At 41.5% G+C, this 22,034-nt stretch overlaps 1 protein-coding gene across 4 annotated transcripts in view; it reads right to left on the bottom strand.

Moving 5' to 3' along the window:
- LOC149244898 (NEDD8-activating enzyme E1 regulatory subunit AXR1-like) overlaps positions 1-22,034 on the bottom strand; it is a 303,335-nt gene that overhangs the window by 70,055 nt on the left and 211,246 nt on the right. For all 4 annotated transcript variants that reach the window (XM_089457594.1, XM_089457593.1, XM_089457592.1 and 1 more), the window contains 2 exons: positions 13,685-13,758; positions 13,275-13,437 (listed from right to left, as the gene is read on the bottom strand). In XM_089457594.1, coding sequence (XP_089313720.1) covers positions 13,275-13,437; positions 13,685-13,758 — 237 coding nt within the window. The remainder of the gene's footprint in view (positions 1-13,274; positions 13,438-13,684; positions 13,759-22,034) is intronic.

Below are 22,034 nucleotides of genomic sequence, written 5' to 3'. Positions count from 1 at the left end.
GGATGAAAGTATTGGCTCACTCTTTTCAGCCGCACCCACCTGGGATTCGTTCCGGGACGCCATCAAGGAGCAGTACTACCCTGTCGGGAGCTATGAGGATGAATACATAAAGTGGACCACGCTGCGACAGGGAAGGGACCAAGACGTGCCGGAGTTCACCAATCTTTTCCATACCCTTCGCACAAAGTTGGGTATCAAGGATTCGGAGCAACATTTGATACTCAAATACCGTGGCTGCCTGCACAAGTACATCCAGAAAGAAATACAATTCCTAAACATCCCCTCACTCGGCGCAGCATACCGGTATGCCGTCAAGGTCGAGCAAAAGTTTAAACAAAAGAAGCGAGACTTTGGATCTGCGAATCCAAAGCAGGGGAAAGGTGCCCCTAAACCACAGAACAAAGGACAAAGCCAAGGCGGGACAGCCCAAGACAACCAGCCGAAGCTGCAAGCAAAGAACAGCGCCGCGAAGCCGAGAAAGGACACTGGAAAATGGTGCAAGTTCCATAAGAGCTCCACTCACAACACAAGTGAGTGTCGGGCCAAGCAGTCACTGGTGGCTGAGCTAAAGGTTTCAGAATCAGATGCATGTTCCGACTCTGAGTCAGAACCCGATAAGGGGTATGAAAAAGGGAAGCAGATCATTGATGCGGACCCCAGCGCCACTGTTGCTACCGCAAAGATCCAGAAAAATGAACCCGAAGATCCAGAGGAGGAGGAGCGTCTCTTCCACTCCCAGATGTGGGTAAAGGGCTCCCCGATACAGTTCATTGTTGATAGCGGGAGTCAAAAGAACCTCATTTCGGCAGAGGTCGTGAAGCGGTTGGGCTTACCGACCACAGCACATCCACAACCATACACCATTGGGTGGCTTCACCAAGGACGAGATCTTCGCGTGAGCCAGCAGTGTCGCCTTCCATACAACATCAAGCCCTTCACGGATGAGGTATTGTGTGACATTGCTCCCCTTGAAGTTTGTGATGTATTACTAGGACAACCATATTTGTGGAAGCGACATGCTGTGTATGAATCAAGGCCCCGTGCTGTTATTATTACATTGGGAAATAAGTTGTTCAGGATACCAGAGGTAGCACCACCTGCCGCCCTCTCTTTGATTACTGCAAAACAATGCAGTAAGATCATTTCCAAAACCAGGAAATTTGTGTTCCTGATGATACGCCCTCAAGGAAAGAAGAAGACAGTGGCCGCGGCCTCCAAACGGGGCCCCTCTGCACGACAACTACAGATGGACAAGATTGTGGAGGAGTACGAGGACATCTTCACCTCCCCGGCAGGGGTTACTCTGCACTGTCAAGTCAAGCACTCCATCGATCTGACCCCAGGTGCGCCGCTACCCAATGGACCAATTTATCGGCGCTCCGTTCTGGAGAACGATGAAATCAAGAGGCAGATTCAGGAGCTCCTGCAGAAAGGTCACATCCGTCCGAGTTCATCGCCCTGTGGGAGCCCGATCGTGTTGGTACATAAGAAGGATGGGACGTGGAGACTCTGTATTGACTATCAGGCGCTGAACAAGATCACTGTCCGTAATAGGTACCCGATCCCGCGAATTGATGACCTCCTAGACCAACTAAAGGGGGCGAAATATTTCAGCAAGATCGACCTGAAGTCGGGATATCACCAGGTACCAATCGAACCCTCCGATGTGTGGAAGACTGCCTTCAAATCCAAGGAGGGCCTCTTCGAATGGTTGGTCATGCCTTTCGGATTGACGAATGCTCCTGCAACCTTTATGAGGCTAATGGATGACATCTTGCGGCCATTCACCAACTCCTTTGTAGTAGTATACTTGGATGACATTCTGATCTTCAGCCAGAGTTGGGAAGAGCACCTCCACCACATCCGACAGGTTCTCCAAACACTGCGGCAACACCAGCTATGTGCCAATTTGGAGAAATGCACTTTTGGCATGACCCAAGTTCAATATCTGGGATACATCATTGATGAACAGGGGGTGCATGTCGATCCAGCCAAGATCCAAGTCATTCGGGATTGGCCCTCTCCAACCACTCTAACAGAGCTCCGCAGCTTTCTAGGTCTTGCCAACTTCTACTGCAGGTTTGTGTTGGGGTTTTCTCATATTTCTTGGCCCTTGAGTCAAGTCACCAAGGGCGGGGCGAAAGCAAAATTCTTTTGGTCTGAATCTCAACAGAAGGCATTCAGGGAGTTGAAGGATCGCCTCTGCACGGCACCAGTGCTCGCGTTACCAGATTTACAACAACCATTTGAGGTCGAGACAGATGCCTCTGACTATGCTATTGGGGCAGTCCTTACTCAACATGGACATCCAGTGGCATATCACAGTGAAACACTTTCAGACACAGTCCGGAAGTACCCCACTTATGATAAAGAGATGTATTCCATTGTACAGGCCTGCCGACAATGGAAGCATTAAAATTTGGGGAAGGAAACGGTCATCCACACAGACCACCGACCTCTGCAGTTCATACAGACCCAAGGGAAATTGCAGAATGATCGCCATCAGAAGTGGTCTACATACCTGCAACAATTTCACTTGAATATCAAGTATAAAAAGGGCAGCACCAATAATGTTGTGGATTGCCTCAGTCGACCACCGATCATGGCGCTAACCACCGTGCTCAACTCTTGTGGGCACGAGACTTCTGATTGGCCACTTCTCTACAAAAGCGACCCAGAATTCGGCCACACATACCAGACATTCTTGGAGGGTCGACAGGTTGCAGATTTTCACCTCCAGGATGCCCTATTATGCCACCTCGGTCACCTTTGTGTTCCTTCAAGCGAGCGTGCCAAGATGATTTGGGAAGCACACTACAGTCGGGCTGCAGGGCATTTCGGGGTCGAGAAAACAGTGGCAGTACTGCAAAATTATTTCTATTGGCCGAATCTTCGACAGGACGTTAGGAAGTACATCCGATCATGTACTGCCTGTGCCATTGCCAAACCGGCCATTAAGAAGCACGGCCTCTATACCCCGTTGCCTACCCCTAGTCGACCTTGGGAATCCATCTCCATGGATTACATGTCAGGCCTTCCTTCCACTAAGCATGGAAATGACTGTGTTTTTGTGGTCGTCGACAGGTTCTCGAAGATGGCCATCATGGTGGCCTGCAAGAAGAATATCACAGCAGAAGCCACTGCTAAACTCTTCTTTGAACGAGTGTGGGTGCACTTTGGGATCCCACAGTCTATCATCTCAGATCGGGACAGTCGGTTTCTCAGCACATTTTGGTCCAGTCTCTGGTCAATGCTGGACACCAAACTCACGAAGTCCACAGCCTTCCATCCTCAAACTGATGGCCAGACAGAGGTTGTCAATAGGATGATTGTGCACATTCTGCGCATGTATAACTCAAAGCATCCACGCACATGGGACGAGAGCCTCCCCTATGTTCAGCACAGCTACAACCGAGCTCTTCACAGCTCCACTGGCCATAGCCCTTTTCAGGTGGGTTTGGGATTCCAGCCACTATGCCCCATTGATGTGGCCATGCCACTTGCAGCTACTCACATGACTTCAGCTCATGTCCAGTCCGAAACAGATAAGGCCACCAGCTTCATTGAGCGAATCCAACATATTCGCCAACAGGTCCATGACATTCTTGAGAAATCAAATGCCAAGTACAAGCAGCAACATGATCAGCATCGGGTGCCACACAAGTTTCAGGTGGGCGACAAAGTCTGGTTGCATTTGCAAAAGGAACGCCTTACTGGAGCCTATCGGAAATTGAGACCACTCCGATATGGTCCTTACACCATTACTAAGGCTATGGGAAACAATGCATTTGAGCTCAGCATTCCCCCATTCCTTGGCCTGCACCCAGTATTCAATGTGGACCGCCTCCGGCCATACTTTCCACCATTGCTAGACACATCCGACATTGCAGAACAGCTCAAACCCACAGAATTAAATCCAGATTGCATGGAACAAGCTGCAACTGATCGGATCATGGACACACAGATCAAGAACACTCGCCAACAGAATATCCAACTGTATCGAGTTGTCAAAGCAGGCCAACTCCTTCAGCAGGGCAAGTGGCTCACCAGGGAACAAGTTCAGCAGAAGTTTCCTCATCTCATGGAGGAGCTCAACGCAATGGGGACCATTGCTTCCTAAGGGGGGAGGAATGATCCAGGTGGATATTGGTGGCCACCTGCCAAGTCCACCTGGACCCCCACCATTGTCTTTCTCAGCATTTTCAGTTTCCTTAATTGTAGCACAACTTACTATTTTTAGCAGTTTTTCGGGTCCTGAACTTCCGGAGCCGTTTTGAGGCCCTAAACGACGTTTTTTGGGGAATCCGGGGGCAACATGGGTCCATGGAATGGACCGATGTTGCCCGTTCCAACAATGATAGTGCTCGGATAGATCTTTCTAATGAGCTATTGTACGCGTCAAACGGAGATCATATGCCAAAGTTACGACCCCGGGAAGTTGATGTACCAACTTACCCCCAAACGGGGCCCACAGTTTGGCGTTTCATCTCCTAGGGTTAGGTTTTGGAATGTTAAGGGTTTTCCATTGTTTCTCAACAATAAATAGGCCTTCGAGCCTCATTGTAACACAGTTCAGAGGCATGTAGCCATCACATCTCTTCTCAGAGATAAGCTACCATCGCCCTAGCTAGTTTGTTTCCATTTCTGGTTGTAAGCATATTTCAGTATTTTCCATTAATGAAATGAAGTATTATTTCCGCTGCATCTTTGTGTATATGGTTATCTCTGTAATTTGTTGCGTTCCTGTTTAAATCCGGATCAATTGAACAGTAAAGTTATGTGTGTTTGGTCTCTTTTATATGTGCATTGAAGATGAGCTGAATTATATGGGTAAACTTTGAGCTATATGGTTGCACCAGTGTTGTTTAAAGAGTTGTCTTCATGAATAAAATAGAATTGTTGGTGTATTTTCTGCACTTTATATAAAAACAATCCTTTGTGGAGGAGAGAAGTCATTAGTATTGTCTTCCTTGAAGAGTTATTGCACACTAGTTGTTTGGTGCAAGTTTACAGAGATTATTATTCCATTACTTGTGAGATTCACCATACTTGTTCAATAAAAATGACCAAAAATAATACAGTATTAGAGTTCTTGAGAACTCTGATACTATGTTTTGCTAATGACACAGGCAAAATCAGCAAAACCACTCTTGTCGATATTCAAAATTGTCTACAAGATGCACACGAAAAGATTGAATTTTTGCAGCTTGAATCAAAGCTTCAGGAAGATGAGTTACAACAGAAAGTCATCATTCTGAACTCGTTTTTTTCGAAACAATCCTCTATTTTAGTCTGAAGTTGACTCCCATCAGCAACCAGAAATTGATCAGATCATTGAGCCCATCTCAAGAATAGATTTGCATGCAAATGCAAAAATTCAACCTGCACTTCCCAAGCCCATCATCAGACCTTGGGAAGAGACTGTCAGCAACAAGCACAGAATCGGTCTTGGATATGACAAAGAGGTGTCATTTCATACTCCAGACTATTCTAAACCCATTAAGTTTCAAAGTGTTGGGTTTTGTTATGTAAAAAATTAGTTAATTTTAGGTTATTATTTAATTTTAGGTTTAATTAGATGAAAGGGCACGATCATAAGATCATGCCCTTTCCCAAAGGGTGCCCATGGAGGTATATAAGCTAGGAAACCCCATTGTAAACATCATCGTCTGTCTATTCAATTATTAATAAATATTTAAATATATATTTTTCCTGCGTATGAAAAGTTTTTTGCTTCATTGGTATCAGAGCCAACACGAACTGGTGACACCCACAAGTTCTGCTGGCCATCAGGCCCTACGGCTTTCAGAAAAAAAAGCGGTGCGTGTGGACTATCCTTGTTCTGTCTGGAGTGTGTTGTTACAGGATTGCAGTTAAAACAGCGAACTACAATCTCACACCATAGCCAAAAAAAGAAAAAAACGTTGCAGCATCAAAAGTAATACGCTGAACCCTCAGGGAACCAGCGTCGTTTTCCTCTGCGTTAACCTGCAGTAATACACTGCGGTAACCTGTGGTAAGTTGTGAGTTCCTACTGTTGATACGCTGAACCATCACCGAAAATCGGCGTCGTTGATTATCCTGTGTGGTGGACCTGCGTTAATTTGAATAAGTGCTGCGGTGATATCCGCTTGAGGGCTTTTCTTTGAACGGTCAACCGAGGTGACCCCCACCAGCGGACGTAACTGTGGATATATATATATATATATATATATATATATATTTGCAATATATATATAATATATAATATATATATATATATATATATAACGGTAATCTATATATAATATATATAACATATATATAATTATATTATATATTATATATAATTTAATTAATTAAATTTATTTTAATTAATTAAAAGTTATATATATATATATATATAAGTTAATTTAGTTAATTAAATTTATTTTAATTAATTAAAAGTTATATATATATATAAGTTAATTTAATTAATTAAATTTATTTTAATTAAGTAAAATTTATATGTATAAAATTTATTTTAGTTAATTGAATTTAAAAAAAAAAAAGAGGAAAAATATTTTCGCTGGCAAATAAAGACACACCCCCGCAAACCCACTCAATGTCGACAATGACAATGGCGGATTTCCAAAGAAAATTGTGGGATATGGAGCATAAGACAAATAACAACCACGACGAGGTCAGTAAAAGATTAAATGAATTCCAGATCAAGCTTGGGGAGCAAGCTGATGAAATCAAAAATCTTCACGATACGACAAGTCAAATAGAAATAAAGATGGAAAATTACCATGTCCAAACAGAAGCAGGTATCAGAGAGGTCTTAACAATGCTTAAATTTTTGTGTAAAAGGTCGAAGTGTACACCCGAACAACTACTAAAAGAAGGTGAAGAGAATCAAGAACACATCTCGTCAGATTCAACAAAGCCAACAGACTCTCATGAAAAAGTTGAATCCCCAAAAGAATCAGCGACACCCCACCAAGAAGCGAGTAACACAGCCTTTACAAACAAGCAACTCTAGGATAACTTTACCAATCAACACCCTTTTTTCGCTCAACCATTAGCAACATACCAGCGAAGGGCAAAAGTCGAGATGCCTAAATTCGATGGAAACGAAAAAAACAATGTTGCATGGATAAATAAAGCAGAAGAATACTTTGAGATATATGACATCAATGACGATGACGAAAAGCTCAGGCATGCATCCATGAAAATGGAGGGAGAAGCATATAACTGGTATATGTGGTGGAAAAAGACAACACACGTCATTAGCTGGAGGAAATTTAAAGATGCATTCTTTAAAAGATTCCAAGGTGTAAAGGAAGAAGAGTTCTTTTCAAAACTCATCAAATTACGACAAAAAGGAAGTGTGGACGAATACACTCAAGAATGGGAGACCTTAGTAACACGAGTACCTGGGTTATCAGAATCTCGTCTAATTCAGTCATACATCTCGGGACTCAAAACCCATTTACAAGCAGAACTTGAGATGCATGACATTACATCTATAGAAGTAGCAAGACGAAAAGCAAAAACAGCCGAAAAGAAATCCGAACCAATATTTTGGTCAAAAGCGGAAAAAACTTATTCAAGACGAAGGATACCCCAGTATGTGGACTCAAATAATACAAGATATGTTCCACCACATCGTCGTGAAGATGAAAAATCTAATGTGGAAATGCAAAGGATAAAAGAGGGTAAATGTAAACGCTGTGGTGAGAAGTGGGACCCCAAACATAGATGTGCTAAAGGAAAAGAACCAAAGAACCTATATAATTGTGAAGCAACCAATGGTTCAAATAGTGAAGATTATGACATAGAAGACACAGAAGACGCCCTAGAATCCTCACCAGAATTAGATGACGGAAGTATTCCGCAAGTGTCATTATCAGCTATGACAGGTATATCACAACCTCAGACTTTAAAGTTAAAAGGACACATAAAGAAGAACAACGTAGTGGTTCTCATCGACTCGGGTGGCACACACAATTTTTTAGATGCAACCGTGGCAAGGAGACTCAATATTTTTTCATTTCCCTTACCAAACATGAAAGTGACGGTAGCTAATGGTAAGAAGATTGAAAAGGTAGGGAAATGCCATAAGGTCAATTTGCAGATTCAAGACTTTAATCTAGAGTCTCCATTCTTCACGGTACTGTTAGGAGGAGTAGATGTAGTCTTAGGTATCCAATGGCTACGAACTTTAGGTACTTATGCCGCCAACCATCAAGTACAATTTATAAAATTCAAATGGGGAGGTCAGAAGTACAAGCTACATGGATTCCAAGCACCAGAAAATCAATTTATATCATCATCTCAGATGATGAAGCTAAGTCGAAAAGGAGCACCTGCTTATGTAGTACAATGTCACCAATTAGAAATGTTATCTGCAAATAGGACCAGTGAAGAGTCACCAGAGATACAAGATCTGATGCGGAAGCATGAAAAAGTATTTCAAGCCCTACCTATGAAGATACCACCTAATAGGGAAATTGAGCATACAATAGAAGTCAAGGCAGGGTCAGACCCTGTCAACATCAAGCCATACCGATATCCACATCACCAAAAAACGGAACTTGAGAGATTAATCCAAGACCTTTTAAAGTGTGAGACCTTGATCATCTTGGAATATCTGATCAAGTGGAAGGACTTAACCGAAGAAGACGCTTATGGGAGAATGAATCATTCTTCAACAACATCCGTTGTTACTTATGCTTTGAGGACAAAGCATTCCTTCGAGAGGAAGGCAATGTTATGTAAAAAATTAGTTAATTTTAGGTTATTATTTAATTTTAGGTTTAATTAGATGAAAGGGCACGATCATAAGATCATGCCCTTTCACAAAGGGTGCCCATGGTGGTATATAAGCCAGGAAGCCCCATTGTAAACATCATCGTCTGTCTATTCAATTATTAATAAATATTTAAATATATATTTTTCTTGCGTATGAAAAGTTTTTTGCTTCAAGTTTCTTCATGAAGGTTCATCTTCACCTATTCCTGCTCCTCCACAACAACAAATTGTCAGATGCCAACATTGTGCCAGAGCTAGCCATGTGAAAGATCATTGTTTTGATCTTCACCCATGTGAGCATTGTCATAGAAATACTCATCATTCAAACAAATGCTTCAGAAACAAGCCTCCTGTAAGAACGAAGATTCACCTTAGATGGATCACTTCTTGGCAATGGACTCCAACAGCCAAGAAGATATTTCACTCACATCACAGAATTTGTTCTTAAGTATTGAAAATTCTTGCAATTGAGTTTTCTTCATCTTCTTACCTTGTATCTAACAAGGGGGAATTGATGGTCATCAACAAGCTTCAAAGATACATCAAGCGAGCTTGAGCCACAGCCTAATCCTAGAGCTAGAGTCAGCCATACCCAAATTCAAAGTTGTATCCAAAGACAAAAAATCCCTTCCTTAAACCACCGCAAGTTGAGACCTCAATGGTCTCCCTTCTCAGAACACTTCCTCTTGCAGATGACTTCAGCTTCTAGCCAGATTTAGAAGAGTTCCAGGTTGAGACCTCAAAGGTCTCCCTTTTCACAACATTAGGGAGCACTTCCTCTCGCAGAAGATTTTAGCTTCTAGACAGATTTGGAAGTGTTTTGGGAACTGCACTAAACATTCCAGTGTTGGTGGTCATCCTTAAACCACCACTGATTGAGACAGCGAGTTCTCCCACCTTATACCATCAACTCAAAGAGCACATTCAACCTATTGTTGTCATGCATTGTTGTATTTTTGTATTATAGCTCTCTTCTTGGACTCGAATATACCCCTTTAGATTCACGAGGGGAATGTTGGACATCTAATCCACTAACAGTTTTGGGTGTGGAATGTGAACAGTCAATGGAATCCAAGAGACTAATTGGTATATGAAAACCAAGGGACAAGATATTGTATAAATGTATATCAATAGGAATAAATGAATAGTAGGTGTTTATCTTTCATATCTTGTCTATCTTTCATATAACACAAGCTTAACAATAAATTTACTTTTAGTCATTTTTCATTTGATTAAAAAAGTAAAGAGGCTATGTTCAAGAGCTCAAACTCAGCACAAGATAAAATGGGGAGCTCAAAGATATGGGTTTACTTCACTTTGAGCATAAAGAATAGATCAGTTACCTCTCAACAAAATGGAGGACTGTGTTTTAGACATATCACGTCTAAGAAAGTTGTAACTATAAATTCATTTTTAGCCATTTTCATCTGACTAAAAAGTAAAGAATGAACAGAAATCTTACTCTTTGAGATACATCCGGAAGACAGGACCAGAAAAACCAACAATATCCCTGCCTTAACATCCAAGGATTAGGGGTGAAAGTCAAGACAGGGTTCATGGAATAATGGATAGTTCACCTTGATCACAAAATGAACACAGTTCAAAACTAAGTTGCAGGAAACCTCCCCCTCCCATGCATTTCTGAACCAAAAATGCAAAAAAATTGGAAATGAGTTTTGAAAAATGCTGAAACATTTCAATTGCATTTCAGCATTAGGAATGTATCCTTGAAAAGTGGACCCAAGTTTTCAACACATTTCATCCTAAACAACCTATGTTTCAGGCACAAGAAACCTCTGTAAAGTTGCATGGGACCTGCAACAAGTAAACAAATGACTAATGACATGGAACCAATGACAGATTTAAGTCAAATAATTCCTAAAACACACTAAATTTTTTCATCAACATATAAAATTTGTAAGATAATGTGATACTTAGGAATTAAAAATTAAAAAAATTATTTTTTGAAATATCTATTTCTTTAGGTTTCTAAATACTCTCATTCCAAAATTAAGAGACATCACGTTTCAAGACCGTAACTGTTTCCAGGTTTTGTGCAACTAAGGTTCAAAACTACTCTTTGTTGATTTATGTAGCTTGGGAGGCACTCCCACACCCTAGAGTACAGGGTTTGGGAGAAGTTGACCCACATGGGCTTTTGTGGGCAAGTGTACCCAAGCAGTGGATTTTGCACCCAAAGTTGTGGGCACAAAACCAAGTGGATATTTCAATGGTTTGTTCATTGAAAGCATGTGGGGCACCCTTAAGGAGCTAAGGGGCACCTAAAACATAGATGGCGTGGCGTTGGTTGGATGAAAATAATTTTGGCTTATGTTTTATGGAGGTTAAAAGAATTGTTTAGTTTGGCTTGGAGTCAAGTGATGACCCTTGGTGGCTAAGGGAAAACTCACCAAGACCTCTATAAATAGAAGACTAGTGAGTTCATTCAACACAACTATCCAAGGGCATCTCTTCAAGGAGAAAGACATATGAGGCAGCAGCAGACCTATAGGAACAAATCCAAGTTGAAGAAAGGGGCAAGTTTTGGCATCTTTCTTGTGTTTGGATTGGGCCTAGTTGAGTTCGAGAGGCAGATTCAGTGCATGTATTGAGGTGTAATTTCTCTGTGAATAGGCAGAAATATCATGTGTGTACTGCAGCACAATCCTGGAACAGCTGTGATATAAAGGCTGAGTTGTAGCACAGGATTATAGGGCTTCCAGAGGAGGATTTGCATAGTTGTTTGAGGACTGTTCAGCTGAGTTGGGGCCACACTGTAGCTGTTACAGGAAGCCCTAATCAGGGCTGAAAACCTTAAAAGATATTGTGCACAGGGCCAAGTATTTTAGGGCAGATGATGACGTCCTAGAGAGGTATGTTGTATGTCTTTCATGTTAATGTTTTGCTAGGGGTTGTAGGTCTGGTTTTGGAAAGTTCTGAAGCAGCCTATGTACAGTGGTTGGAGGACTGTTAGTGGCTGTTTGGGCAGCCCTAAGTATTGTGGACAAGTGGCAGATTTGTTACAACAAGAGGGTTGTACATTGTATGCCCTAATAATTGACTTTTGGAGAAGGGCAGTCAAGAGGGCTAGTTATGGGGCCCTAGTTCTGTGATTGACAGTGGGCCAAATAAGAGATAAGAGGGCAGCTCCAAGCCCTAAGTCTGGTCATCTTTGTTGCAGTAGAGAGGCAAGAAGTGGACAGTGGTTAAAACTTAAGACCCTAAGAGTTGGCAATCTTGGAGGAGGATTTGCATAGGTCTTTGAGGACTGTTAGACCGAGTTGGGACAGCACTGCAGCTGTTACATGAAGCCCAAGACAGGGACAAAAACCTTAGAAGATATTGTGCACAGGACTGAGTATTTGAGGGCAGATGACGGCATCCTAGAGAGGTATGTTGTATATCTTTCATATTGATGTTTTGCTAGGGATTGTAGGTCTGGTTTTGGAAAGTTCTGAAGCAGCGTAAGTACAGTGGTTGGACAACTGTCAGTGGCTGTTTGGGTAGCCCTAAGTGTTGTGGACAAGTGGCAGATTTGTCACAATAAGAGGGTTGTACATTGTATGCCCTAAGAATTGACTTTTGGAGGATTAAATGGGCAGTCAAGAGGGCTAGTTATTGGGCCCTAGTTCTGTGATTGACAGTGAGCCAAATCAGAGATAAGAGGGCAGCTCCAAGCTCTAAGTCTGGTCATATTTGGAGCAGTAGAGAGGCAAGAAGTGGGCAGTGATTAAGACCCTAAGAGTTGGCACTCTTGGAGGAACAGGAGAGCAGCTAGTGGGCAGACTTGTTTGGGCCAAAGTTCAGTCACTCTTGGAGCAGCAGGAGGGTTGATAGTGGCAGATTGTTGAGCTGGAGATGCACACTTTCTGAGGGAGCAGAAGAGGAAGCAAAGTACCTGCCAAATGTGTTCAAGGTACGTGGACTTGACAGACTGTGGATGTGCAGCATCAGCAACTCAAGTGTACATTATTCAGGGACAAATTGGTCATCATAGTTGTTGATAACAAGCCCTAGTAGTTGTCTTGTATCGGCCATAATCCCTGGTATGGAAGCCCTAAGATTGTTCTATTAAAGTTTGTAATATAAAAAGTGCTGGGTTAAAATTTGTCTTCTGTAATAGTTGATTCACTGTTATTTGTTATTCCACTGTGCAAAGTAAAAGTGTTGTGGCATTTGAGTGTGTTTGTGATCATGATATTAGACTCAAACCAGATTCTTGAGTGCCACAGAAAAATCAACACTTCACCTGTTTTGTAAGCAATACAGGGATTCCAGGATTCCAATGTTTTATTGCAACTAAAGTGACCTAATTATCTACTCAAACATCATATTGGTACTCAAATGCATTTTAACGCCTAAATCAGTACTTGAGACAGACAAAATTAAACAAACAATAGAGAAGCAAAATTGTTGACAATATTACCAAGACAAAAGAAAAAAAAAATTGTAACCCTACATATAAGAACTACAGAACCACCACAGAATAGAAAGCATACTCTTAATTTTCTGGCATTTCTGCAGAAGCTTTTAATGCTTTCCCTTGGAATGGAATCCGGATCCCTTCCAATATTCTTTAGGATACCTCTTACTCTACGCTCAAAAGACAAGAAATCTGCCTCGGCCTTCTCTTGGTAGATCTTTTGTAAGATTATGTAATACCTATAAAAAATAGTCATATTTGCAGTTATAAACAAAGGGCTCTCACATGTCAATGTTGTTACTGTAAATTAGATGATTATTATTATGATTATTATTTAACATTAACATTTTCCAACCTAGGTGCAGTCATAATATCAAGGAATCATGATTGTTTTCATCTTAAATAAATATTTTGCAGAGAATTCAGCTTTAGTCTACAGTCTTTCTTCATATTGCTATAAGAGTGGAACTTTAAAAATCTGCTCACTCAGTTAAAGATGTCATATCTGGAATTGATCCCTCAAGAGGTGCCTCCCCTTCACCTTCATTTGCAATAAATTCCTATCAAAACAAAATAGACAATGAAAATATAAGGACAGTGTCAAATTCTTGTCTCTATAGAAAATCTTGTAAGCTTATTTAAAAACAAAACAAAACTTTGAAAAGCTATTTCTAACCCAATGAACAAATACTGTGCAACTTCAAAACTACAGACAAATACACTGGTTGAATTGAAAAAAATACTTGTCGTTTTCACCAGATATAATCAAGGATGCTGCAACATAAAAAAGTATATCATTAATATAATTATAATATATAATATAAAAAATCCTGTCAGGGATAGACCAAGCAGTCAGAAATCATAGTGTTAATGCCACCCGCCTCAGTTCAAATCTTGTCTAACACCAGTGCAAGATTGTTGGTTTCGCTTGTAAAAATTGGAAGTTATAGTGGCAGCCTAGAGGATTTGACCATGTCGAGCAGTTGAGATTCTACCTAGTTACCAATTACCCAACTCTGGTTACCAACTCACCCAGTGTAATTTCCCAAATTATACCAAGGATATTTTTTGCCCAGATTAAATTTACCAAATTTACCTCAAGGATGTTTGTAACGAACAATGTTCGTATACTTAGAGAAATGCTCTGATACATATGTAACGAACAAAGTTTGTTTACGCTCTGATACCAATGTAATGAAAAAAGTTTGTAACCTGCAATTTCTTCAAAATACTTTGAAGACAAAAACATCCATTGTAGGACAAGTAATTATATATAAAAAATGTATTGAAAAATATGAGATGATGATGTTACATAGAAGGGGCCCCTGGCTTATACACCGACTTGGGTGCCTCTTGATACTGTGCAACTTCAAAACTACAGACAAATACACTGGTTGAATTGAAAAAAATACTTGTCGTTTTCACCAGATATAATCAAGGATGCTGCAACATAAAAAAGTATATCATTAATATAATTATAATATATAATATAAAAAATCTTGTCAGGGATAGACCATGTGGTTGGAAATCATAGTGTTATTGCCACCCGCCTCAGTTCAAATCTTGTCTAACCCCAGTGCATGATTGCAGGTTTCGCTTGTAAAAAATGGAAGTGAAAGTGGCAGCTTAGAGGATTTAACCATGTCGAGCAGGTGAGATTCTGCCTAGTTACCAATTACCCAACTCTGGTTACCAACTCACCCAGTGTAATTTCCCATATTATACCAAGGATATTTTTTACCCAAATTAAATTTACCAAATTTACCTCAAGGATGTTTGTAATGAACAATGTTTGTATACTCAGAGAAATGCTATGATACATATGTAACGAACAAAGTTCGTTTACGCTCTGATACCAACGTAATGAAAAAAGTTTGTAACCTACAATAATCTTCAGAATACTTCAAAGACAAAGACATCCATTGTAGGACAAGTAATTATATATAAGAAATGTATTGAAAAATATGAGATGATAATGTTACATAGAAGGGGCCTCTGGCTTATATACAGCCTCGGGTGCCTCCTGATGAAAGGCCATGATCTTTAGATCGTGCTCTTTTGCCTAATTATTTTACATGACATTGAGCCAAGCACCCCTTCTATGTAACATCATCAATCAATTATCTAATAAAATATATATATGATTATATCTGTCAATAGCAGATTTATATTTGTTTGCGCTCCAATGTTTTTAATACCAATTCAAATTAACTATAATTGTTCAGGAATATTTGTATCCTAGTTCAAATTACCAAAATTATGCTCAAAGATATTTTCATCTCACAAAATCTCAAACTACCTGAGTGGAATTCAGGCGTTTGCCACTTCACCCAATTTTTTCTCCAATTTAGTTTCAGTTGGATGGTGAGTTGACTTCACATCACTTCCAGTGAACATTCATTTTCCTTTTTTGAGGAATTTGACTTCCTTTATTCCTAGTGTGAAATGGAGGAGGTAAATGATTATATATACAGAGTATCAGATGTCAATGATGAATCATGATAGTCAAGTTTGAACATTCGAAGTCTCATCACAATCAAAATTCAATCAGCATTTGGGAATCCCAGTAGGATTTCTATTTGTAAAGATTCAGAAATTTTCATACGGTATCAAAGCAATTACAGATCATAGGACACTAAAGCCATCAGCCGAGAAGATCTAGCAAATCTGTTGCAGAGACGTAGCTGTCCTGAGTGACAGTGTTGTTTCAGAGCTAGAGGAGCAATTGAAGGGGTGACACAATGCAAGAGGAGTGACGCAGAAGCTCATGCAGGGCCTGTGTCATCTTTCTAAGCCAGGGGGAGGTGACACAGTAGCCGAGAGGAGCCCACGCAACGACTGCGTCAGCTCTCTGGGCCAGTGGAGAGCTTGAGGGGCTCAAATCAGTCAATTGTCGGGGCAATAGGAGCAGTGAAGATTAGATTTGTGGTGATGGTGGGACGCTGTTGCTGTTGTTGCAGAACAGTGTCTGAGGAGACGAAACCGAGGTAGAGGGAGTCACTGCCTTAACAGATTTCTTGCCAAATAAATCTGGGTTCAGGTTGCTGAGCAACAGCAAAGGAGGATTGGAGAGGAGTGATTCGACATTGTTTGACGGAAGGGTTTCCGTGAAGGAAATCGGGACTCAGAGGGAGTCTAGAGGGAACTTGTTCCTTAGAGGATTTCTAGCGCCAAACAAATCCAGATCTGAGTTTTGCTGGGAAGCAACGAAAGAGGGAGAAGAGAACCTGCTTGACACTCATTTGAGCAGAGATGGCAGTTAATGGACTGAGGGATCAGGACAGATTGGATGGAGCATCCAACTTTGTCATCTGGAAGGCCAGGATCCTAGCAGTCTTGGACAAGAATCGCATCAAGGATTATGCCTTGAAGACAGTTGTTGTTCTGGTTGATGTTGATCCTCTCAAGAAATACGAGGAGGCTCAAGCAAAGGCGAAGTGCATGATCTTGGACGAGGTCAAGGATCATGTGGTCCCACAAATTGATGAAAAGTACACAGCAAGGTAAATGTGGGAGGCCTTGACCACCTTGTATGAGGGAACTTCCGTTCAACAGAAGATGTTGCTTGAGAATCAGCTAAGACAGTACCGATGCAGAAGAGAGAAGAAATCGATCCCTTCCTTCTCAGATTACAAGGGATTCTAGACCAGTTGACTTTCGTGGGGTCTACACCAAATCCTGAGTTCATGGTCAGGACTGCCCTAAATCTAAGTTGCACCAAACGCTGAAACATTTCGGAGTTTCCGAAACGGGACGTTTAGAAATGTCACCTCCCAGAAATGGAAACATTGACCGAAACATTAGCCAAAACATCATATATGTATATTTACATATATATATAAGTGAATAACACATTATCTTGTAAGAAAAAAGGGAATAAGATCCATAGATGACAATTTAAAAGGAAAAACAAGTCTATATTAACTCTAATAGATGATTACATGATGGTCGAGTTTTTGCCAAGTTTCCGCCAAGTTTTGGAGTTTTGGGTACAGGTACAGCCGGAAACGTCGGGTTCTTTGAAGTTTCATGCAACATAGCCCTAAATGTAGTCACTGAAGACTGGTAGACCTTTGTCCAGAGCATTTTGGGCAGGGCTTCTCTACCCAATTGGGAGGCAAAGTGGGCATTTCTTCGATAGGAAGAGATCAGACAGTTAACCAAGGTGGGAAATAGCGGCAAAGGAATCAAAGTCGAGAAGGAGGAAGAGGAGGATGCAGCTTTCGCATCAGCGAGACAGCAAGGGCAACAGAAGGTCTCCTCATAATCAACTCCCTCTACCTGGGAGAACCCTCTAGCCACAAACCTCGCTTTGAATTTCTCAATGCTGCCATCTGCAGCATGCTTTACTTTGTAAAGCCATCTGGAAGTAACCACGGATTTTCCCTCAGGCCTTGGCACCACCTCCCAAACATCATTCTTCATGATAGAAGAATACTCCTCCTACATGGCCTCTCTCCAGACCTGCTGGCTAGCTGCCTCCTCATAGCTAGAAGGCTCAGAGTCAAGGATGCTGGTAACCATTGCCATATAGCTACAAAACATCTCAGGTGGTCTACTCTCTCTGACTGGCCTCTTAGGCTCAGCAACAGATGTGGCATCTCTCAAGGTGTCCTGAAGCCACTTGGCCTTCCTCTTCCCTGAGCGCGCTTCTCCCATAGGAGAATGAAACTCCTCCTCATCATCATCATCAGGAGCCTAAACTCCTGACTGTCTATCTGTTGTCCTCCTGCCTGCACCTGAACCTGTAGAAGCTGAGGTACCGTGTGAACTGTCCATCAGTGGACTCCCTAGTGAACTGCTCTGTGAACTGCTCTACATGCTGCCCGGAGCACCACCCCTCTGGCTCGGCGAGCCACTGCTCACTGACGGACCTGACATCCTCATAGATGTACCTCCGGATCCTCCTGATCCCTGCCCACTAGATCCCTGCAACTGACTCAACTGCTGCTGAGGGTCTGGCTGATCCAGACACTCTAACTCCCGTGACCTCCTAAAGGCCCTGTCCTCCTCGAACTTCACATCCCGTCTGACAAGAACTTTCCTCTGTGCAGGAATGTAAATCTGAAAGGCCTTTGAGGTCTCACTGTAGCCCACAAAGATACCCTTCTCTGCGGTGGGCTCTAGTTTGGTCCTCTTCTCCTTGGGTATGTAGGAGTATGTAATGCACCCAAAGATACGAAGATGACCAATATCAGGCTTCTTCCCAGAAAAAGCCTCCTCCGGAGTCATGTTCCCCAAGGCACGATGTGGACTCCTGTTCTGCAAATAAACATCTGTGTTGCAGACCTCTGCCCACAAGAACAATGGCAACCCCTGATCATGTTACATGGCTTTGGCAGCCCCTACGATGGATCTGTTCTTCCTCTCCGCAACCTTGTTCTGCTGGGGGTTGTAAGTATTAGAATATATCTCTATATCTCTATTTAGTAATGCTCAGTCTTTTTAGATGTTTCTATTCTTATTCTTTTAGCAGTTTCTTAGATGAAACTGTTTGTTCGATATTCTACATAGAAACCTGATGTTTCTATTCTTGTAAATATCTTTGTATTATCATTGAGCTGTTTGCTCCATGTGAATTAATTCATTGAACATTCTTTTATGGTATCAGAGCAAGGTTAAGAGATTCTTCTTGAAACAGTAATTCTATCTGCATCGTAATCTCTTGAGTCCTTTCTAAGGTCGAGCCCTCTGTAAGCCAGGCAGCCTTCACTGAGTCTTAGCCTCGGCTTTGCTCGCTGTGATAAAAGCTTACAGTCGTCCATCTCGATACAGAAATGGATTCTTCCCTTGCATGATCTTTTTATTAAGAAAATAACTTTGGGGCGGTGACTGTTTTCATGGGAGCGGAATTTTTTTTGGCTGACCAGTTTTGCTTAGAATTGTGAATCCGGCTATCTTCGTCTTCGTCTAGCGGCTACTCGACCACAACGTGGAATTCCTCAGCAATCGTGATCCAGGTGTTTTCCCTCAAAACTCATTCTTGAAAGTCAGAGTCGTGGTTTGAAAATTCGATCTGCAGGCAAAATCGTGGTTTCAAAATCGTGGTTTCAAAATCGTGTTTTTTATTTCAACTCTGTCAAAATCCCGTAGATGGAAATGCACCCTATTTTTTTTATCCGCTATGCTATGAGATAAGAGGAGGATATCACTACAGGCGTCTTGATATTTGAAACCCGTGGCTAATATATATTTTTTTTTGAAACCCGTGGATATATTCTGCCGACCCGTGAATATATATTTGCAAACTGTGGTTCATTCCGTGGATACATTTGAAACCCGTGGTCATGATATTTCAATCCCGTGGATAGATATTTGAAACCCGTGGTTAATATATATTTCTTTTGAAACCCGTGGATATATTCTGCCGACCCGTGACATTTGAAACCTGTTATATATATATTTCAAAAATCCGTGGATACAAAATCTCGCAGGTGGTTAATATATACTGCAGACCCGTGGATACTTGAAAACCGTGGTTCATTCCTGAGACGTATATACCTGAGACGTGAGACGTATATACCTGAGACGTGACACGTATTTCAAACTCGTATATACCTGAGACGTATATACCTGAGACGTGACGTGAAGCTCACGTGGGCCAATACATCTGTGGTGTTTGCCGGAAGCATAGATCGTATTTGTTTCAGATCTGCGTATTTGTTTTGTGGGCCAATATATCCGTGGTATTTACCAGCAGTGTAAACGTGAAACTGAGACAGCATATGTGGGTCCGTATTTCAAATTTTGTATTTGCTGTATGTATGGTTCTGATTGCCGGCAGTGGGTTACCAATCAGCGGAAATTTTTTCTTGTGATCCTGACAGTCTTCATTACAAACTCAGACCTGTGACATCTGTTTATTGCATCAGTATACTCTTATGGTAGACCGGCATTTTCTTGTGGCAAACTGTATTCTCAGAACTGTATTAGCAGTACTACTATTGTTTTAGACAGCTGAAAGTCCGTTCTTTAAATTTTCACCAGCATAAGCAGTCAGCTACATTGTTCTTGTGTGTCATACTTTTGTATTCTCTTTGTGAAAATGGCCACACTTACCAATCTGATGTTAGAAGGAAATCAACGGTTTAATGGCAGCAACTATAACATTTGGAAACAAAGACTGCTGACCATTTTTGAGTACAGGCGTCTTGATCAACTCATTTTGGGCAAAGAGCTTCGTCCAGGTACAGCCGGGACCGATCAAGATAAATTTGATGATCGCAATCGAGAGGCTGTTATGCTTCTCAAGCTCTCTGTAGCTGATGATCAGTTACCACAGATCCCTTCTGGCAAGACAGCTGCTGAAATCTGGGAACAGTTGAAAGAATTGCATGAGACATCTGATAAAAGCAGAGCTTTTTTTCTAAAAAATCAGTTGTTCTCCATCATGATGGATGAACATATGTCTTTACAGGAACATCTCAACAAAATTAAAGACATTCGAGATCAGCTCGACGCCATTGGTCGGACCATGGAGGAAGAAGATATGGTAGTCATTACCCTGAAGAGTCTACCAAAATCTTATGAACACTTCATTGAAACACTCAACATTACAACCACAAATGTTGATCTGAAGTTTTCAGATTTATGTACCAAACTTCTGCAGCAAGATAGGTGGAAACAGCAGTTTGGTAGTGGTACTTCATCAGTGCCCTTGGAAAATGCATTTGCTGCAAAATATCAGTCCTCTCAGTCTTTTCAGCAGAGAGGATCATCTCAGTCTTTTGATCCTAACAGGAAGAAAAGTGTACAGTGTAATTACTGTCACAAGTTCGGTCACATGAAGAAAGACTGCAGGCAGAGGATTGCTGCTGAACAAAAGAAACAGGGAGGGTCACATCAGACAGCGAATGTTGCAGAACATTCCGAGCAGACAGATTCTGCCTTTTACGCCTTTATGGCTAAAAGGTCTTCAGAACATGTACCTTCCTCTGCATGGTACATTGATTCTGGTGCATCACGCCACTTCTCTCACAGGCGTGACTGGTTTATTGACTTTTCACCTTTCAGTGATTCAGTTGTATTTGGTGGAGGTGAAAAGTACACTGTTGCTGGCAGGGGTACAGTTCAAATTCAGTCTGGTGGACGCACGCTCATATTTCTAAATGTATACTATGTTCCTGGTATGGAGATTAATCTGCTCTCTGTCAGTCAGATTATGAGGAATTCTCCTCAGCTTGATGTTATGTTCAGTGCACACAAGTGCTCCATCATTGACAGGGAGACCAGTCTGACAGTTGCTACTGGCCTCGAGGACCATGGTCTATACAGGCTACTTGACACCAGTGACTTTCCAGAAGTGGCACTAGCAGCTCGTGTCTCTCCCATCAGTACTCTATGGCATCAGCGATATGGGCATCTCAATATGCAGTATCTCTCTCAGCTCTCTCGGGAGGGACTTGTGTCAGGATTACCTGATATTCAGACTCAGCAGTTGGGGGTATGCAGCGCCTGTCAAGCGGGAAAGCAACATCGGTCATCATTCAAAAATGGAGAATCTTGGCGCGCATCCCAGGTACTTCAGTTACTTCATGCTGATATTTGTGGTCCTATGAATACAGCTTCTATAACTGCTTGCAAATACTTTTTACTTATTGTAGATGACTTCAGTCGAAAGATGTGGGTGTATTTTTTAAAAAATAAATCTGATGCTCTTAGTACCTTTCAGAAGTTTAAAACTTTAGTTGAAAACGAATCTGGTTGTAATATCATGACCCTTAGGACCGACAATGGGGGGGAATTTTGTTCCTCAGCTTTTGCCAACTTCTGTGATATTCATGGCATCAAACGTCAATTCACCACACCTTACACTCCCCAGCAGAACAGTGTTGTC

The sequence above is a fragment of the Pinus tabuliformis genome, chromosome 7 (assembly GCF_031772625.1).
Source record: "Pinus tabuliformis cultivar Carrire ecotype Pingquan chromosome 7, CPIR1, whole genome shotgun sequence".
NCBI lineage: Eukaryota > Viridiplantae > Streptophyta > Pinopsida > Pinales > Pinaceae > Pinus > Pinus tabuliformis.
The sequence above is the reverse complement of the archived record's forward strand: the minus strand, read 5'-3'. Positions and strand labels throughout refer to the sequence as shown.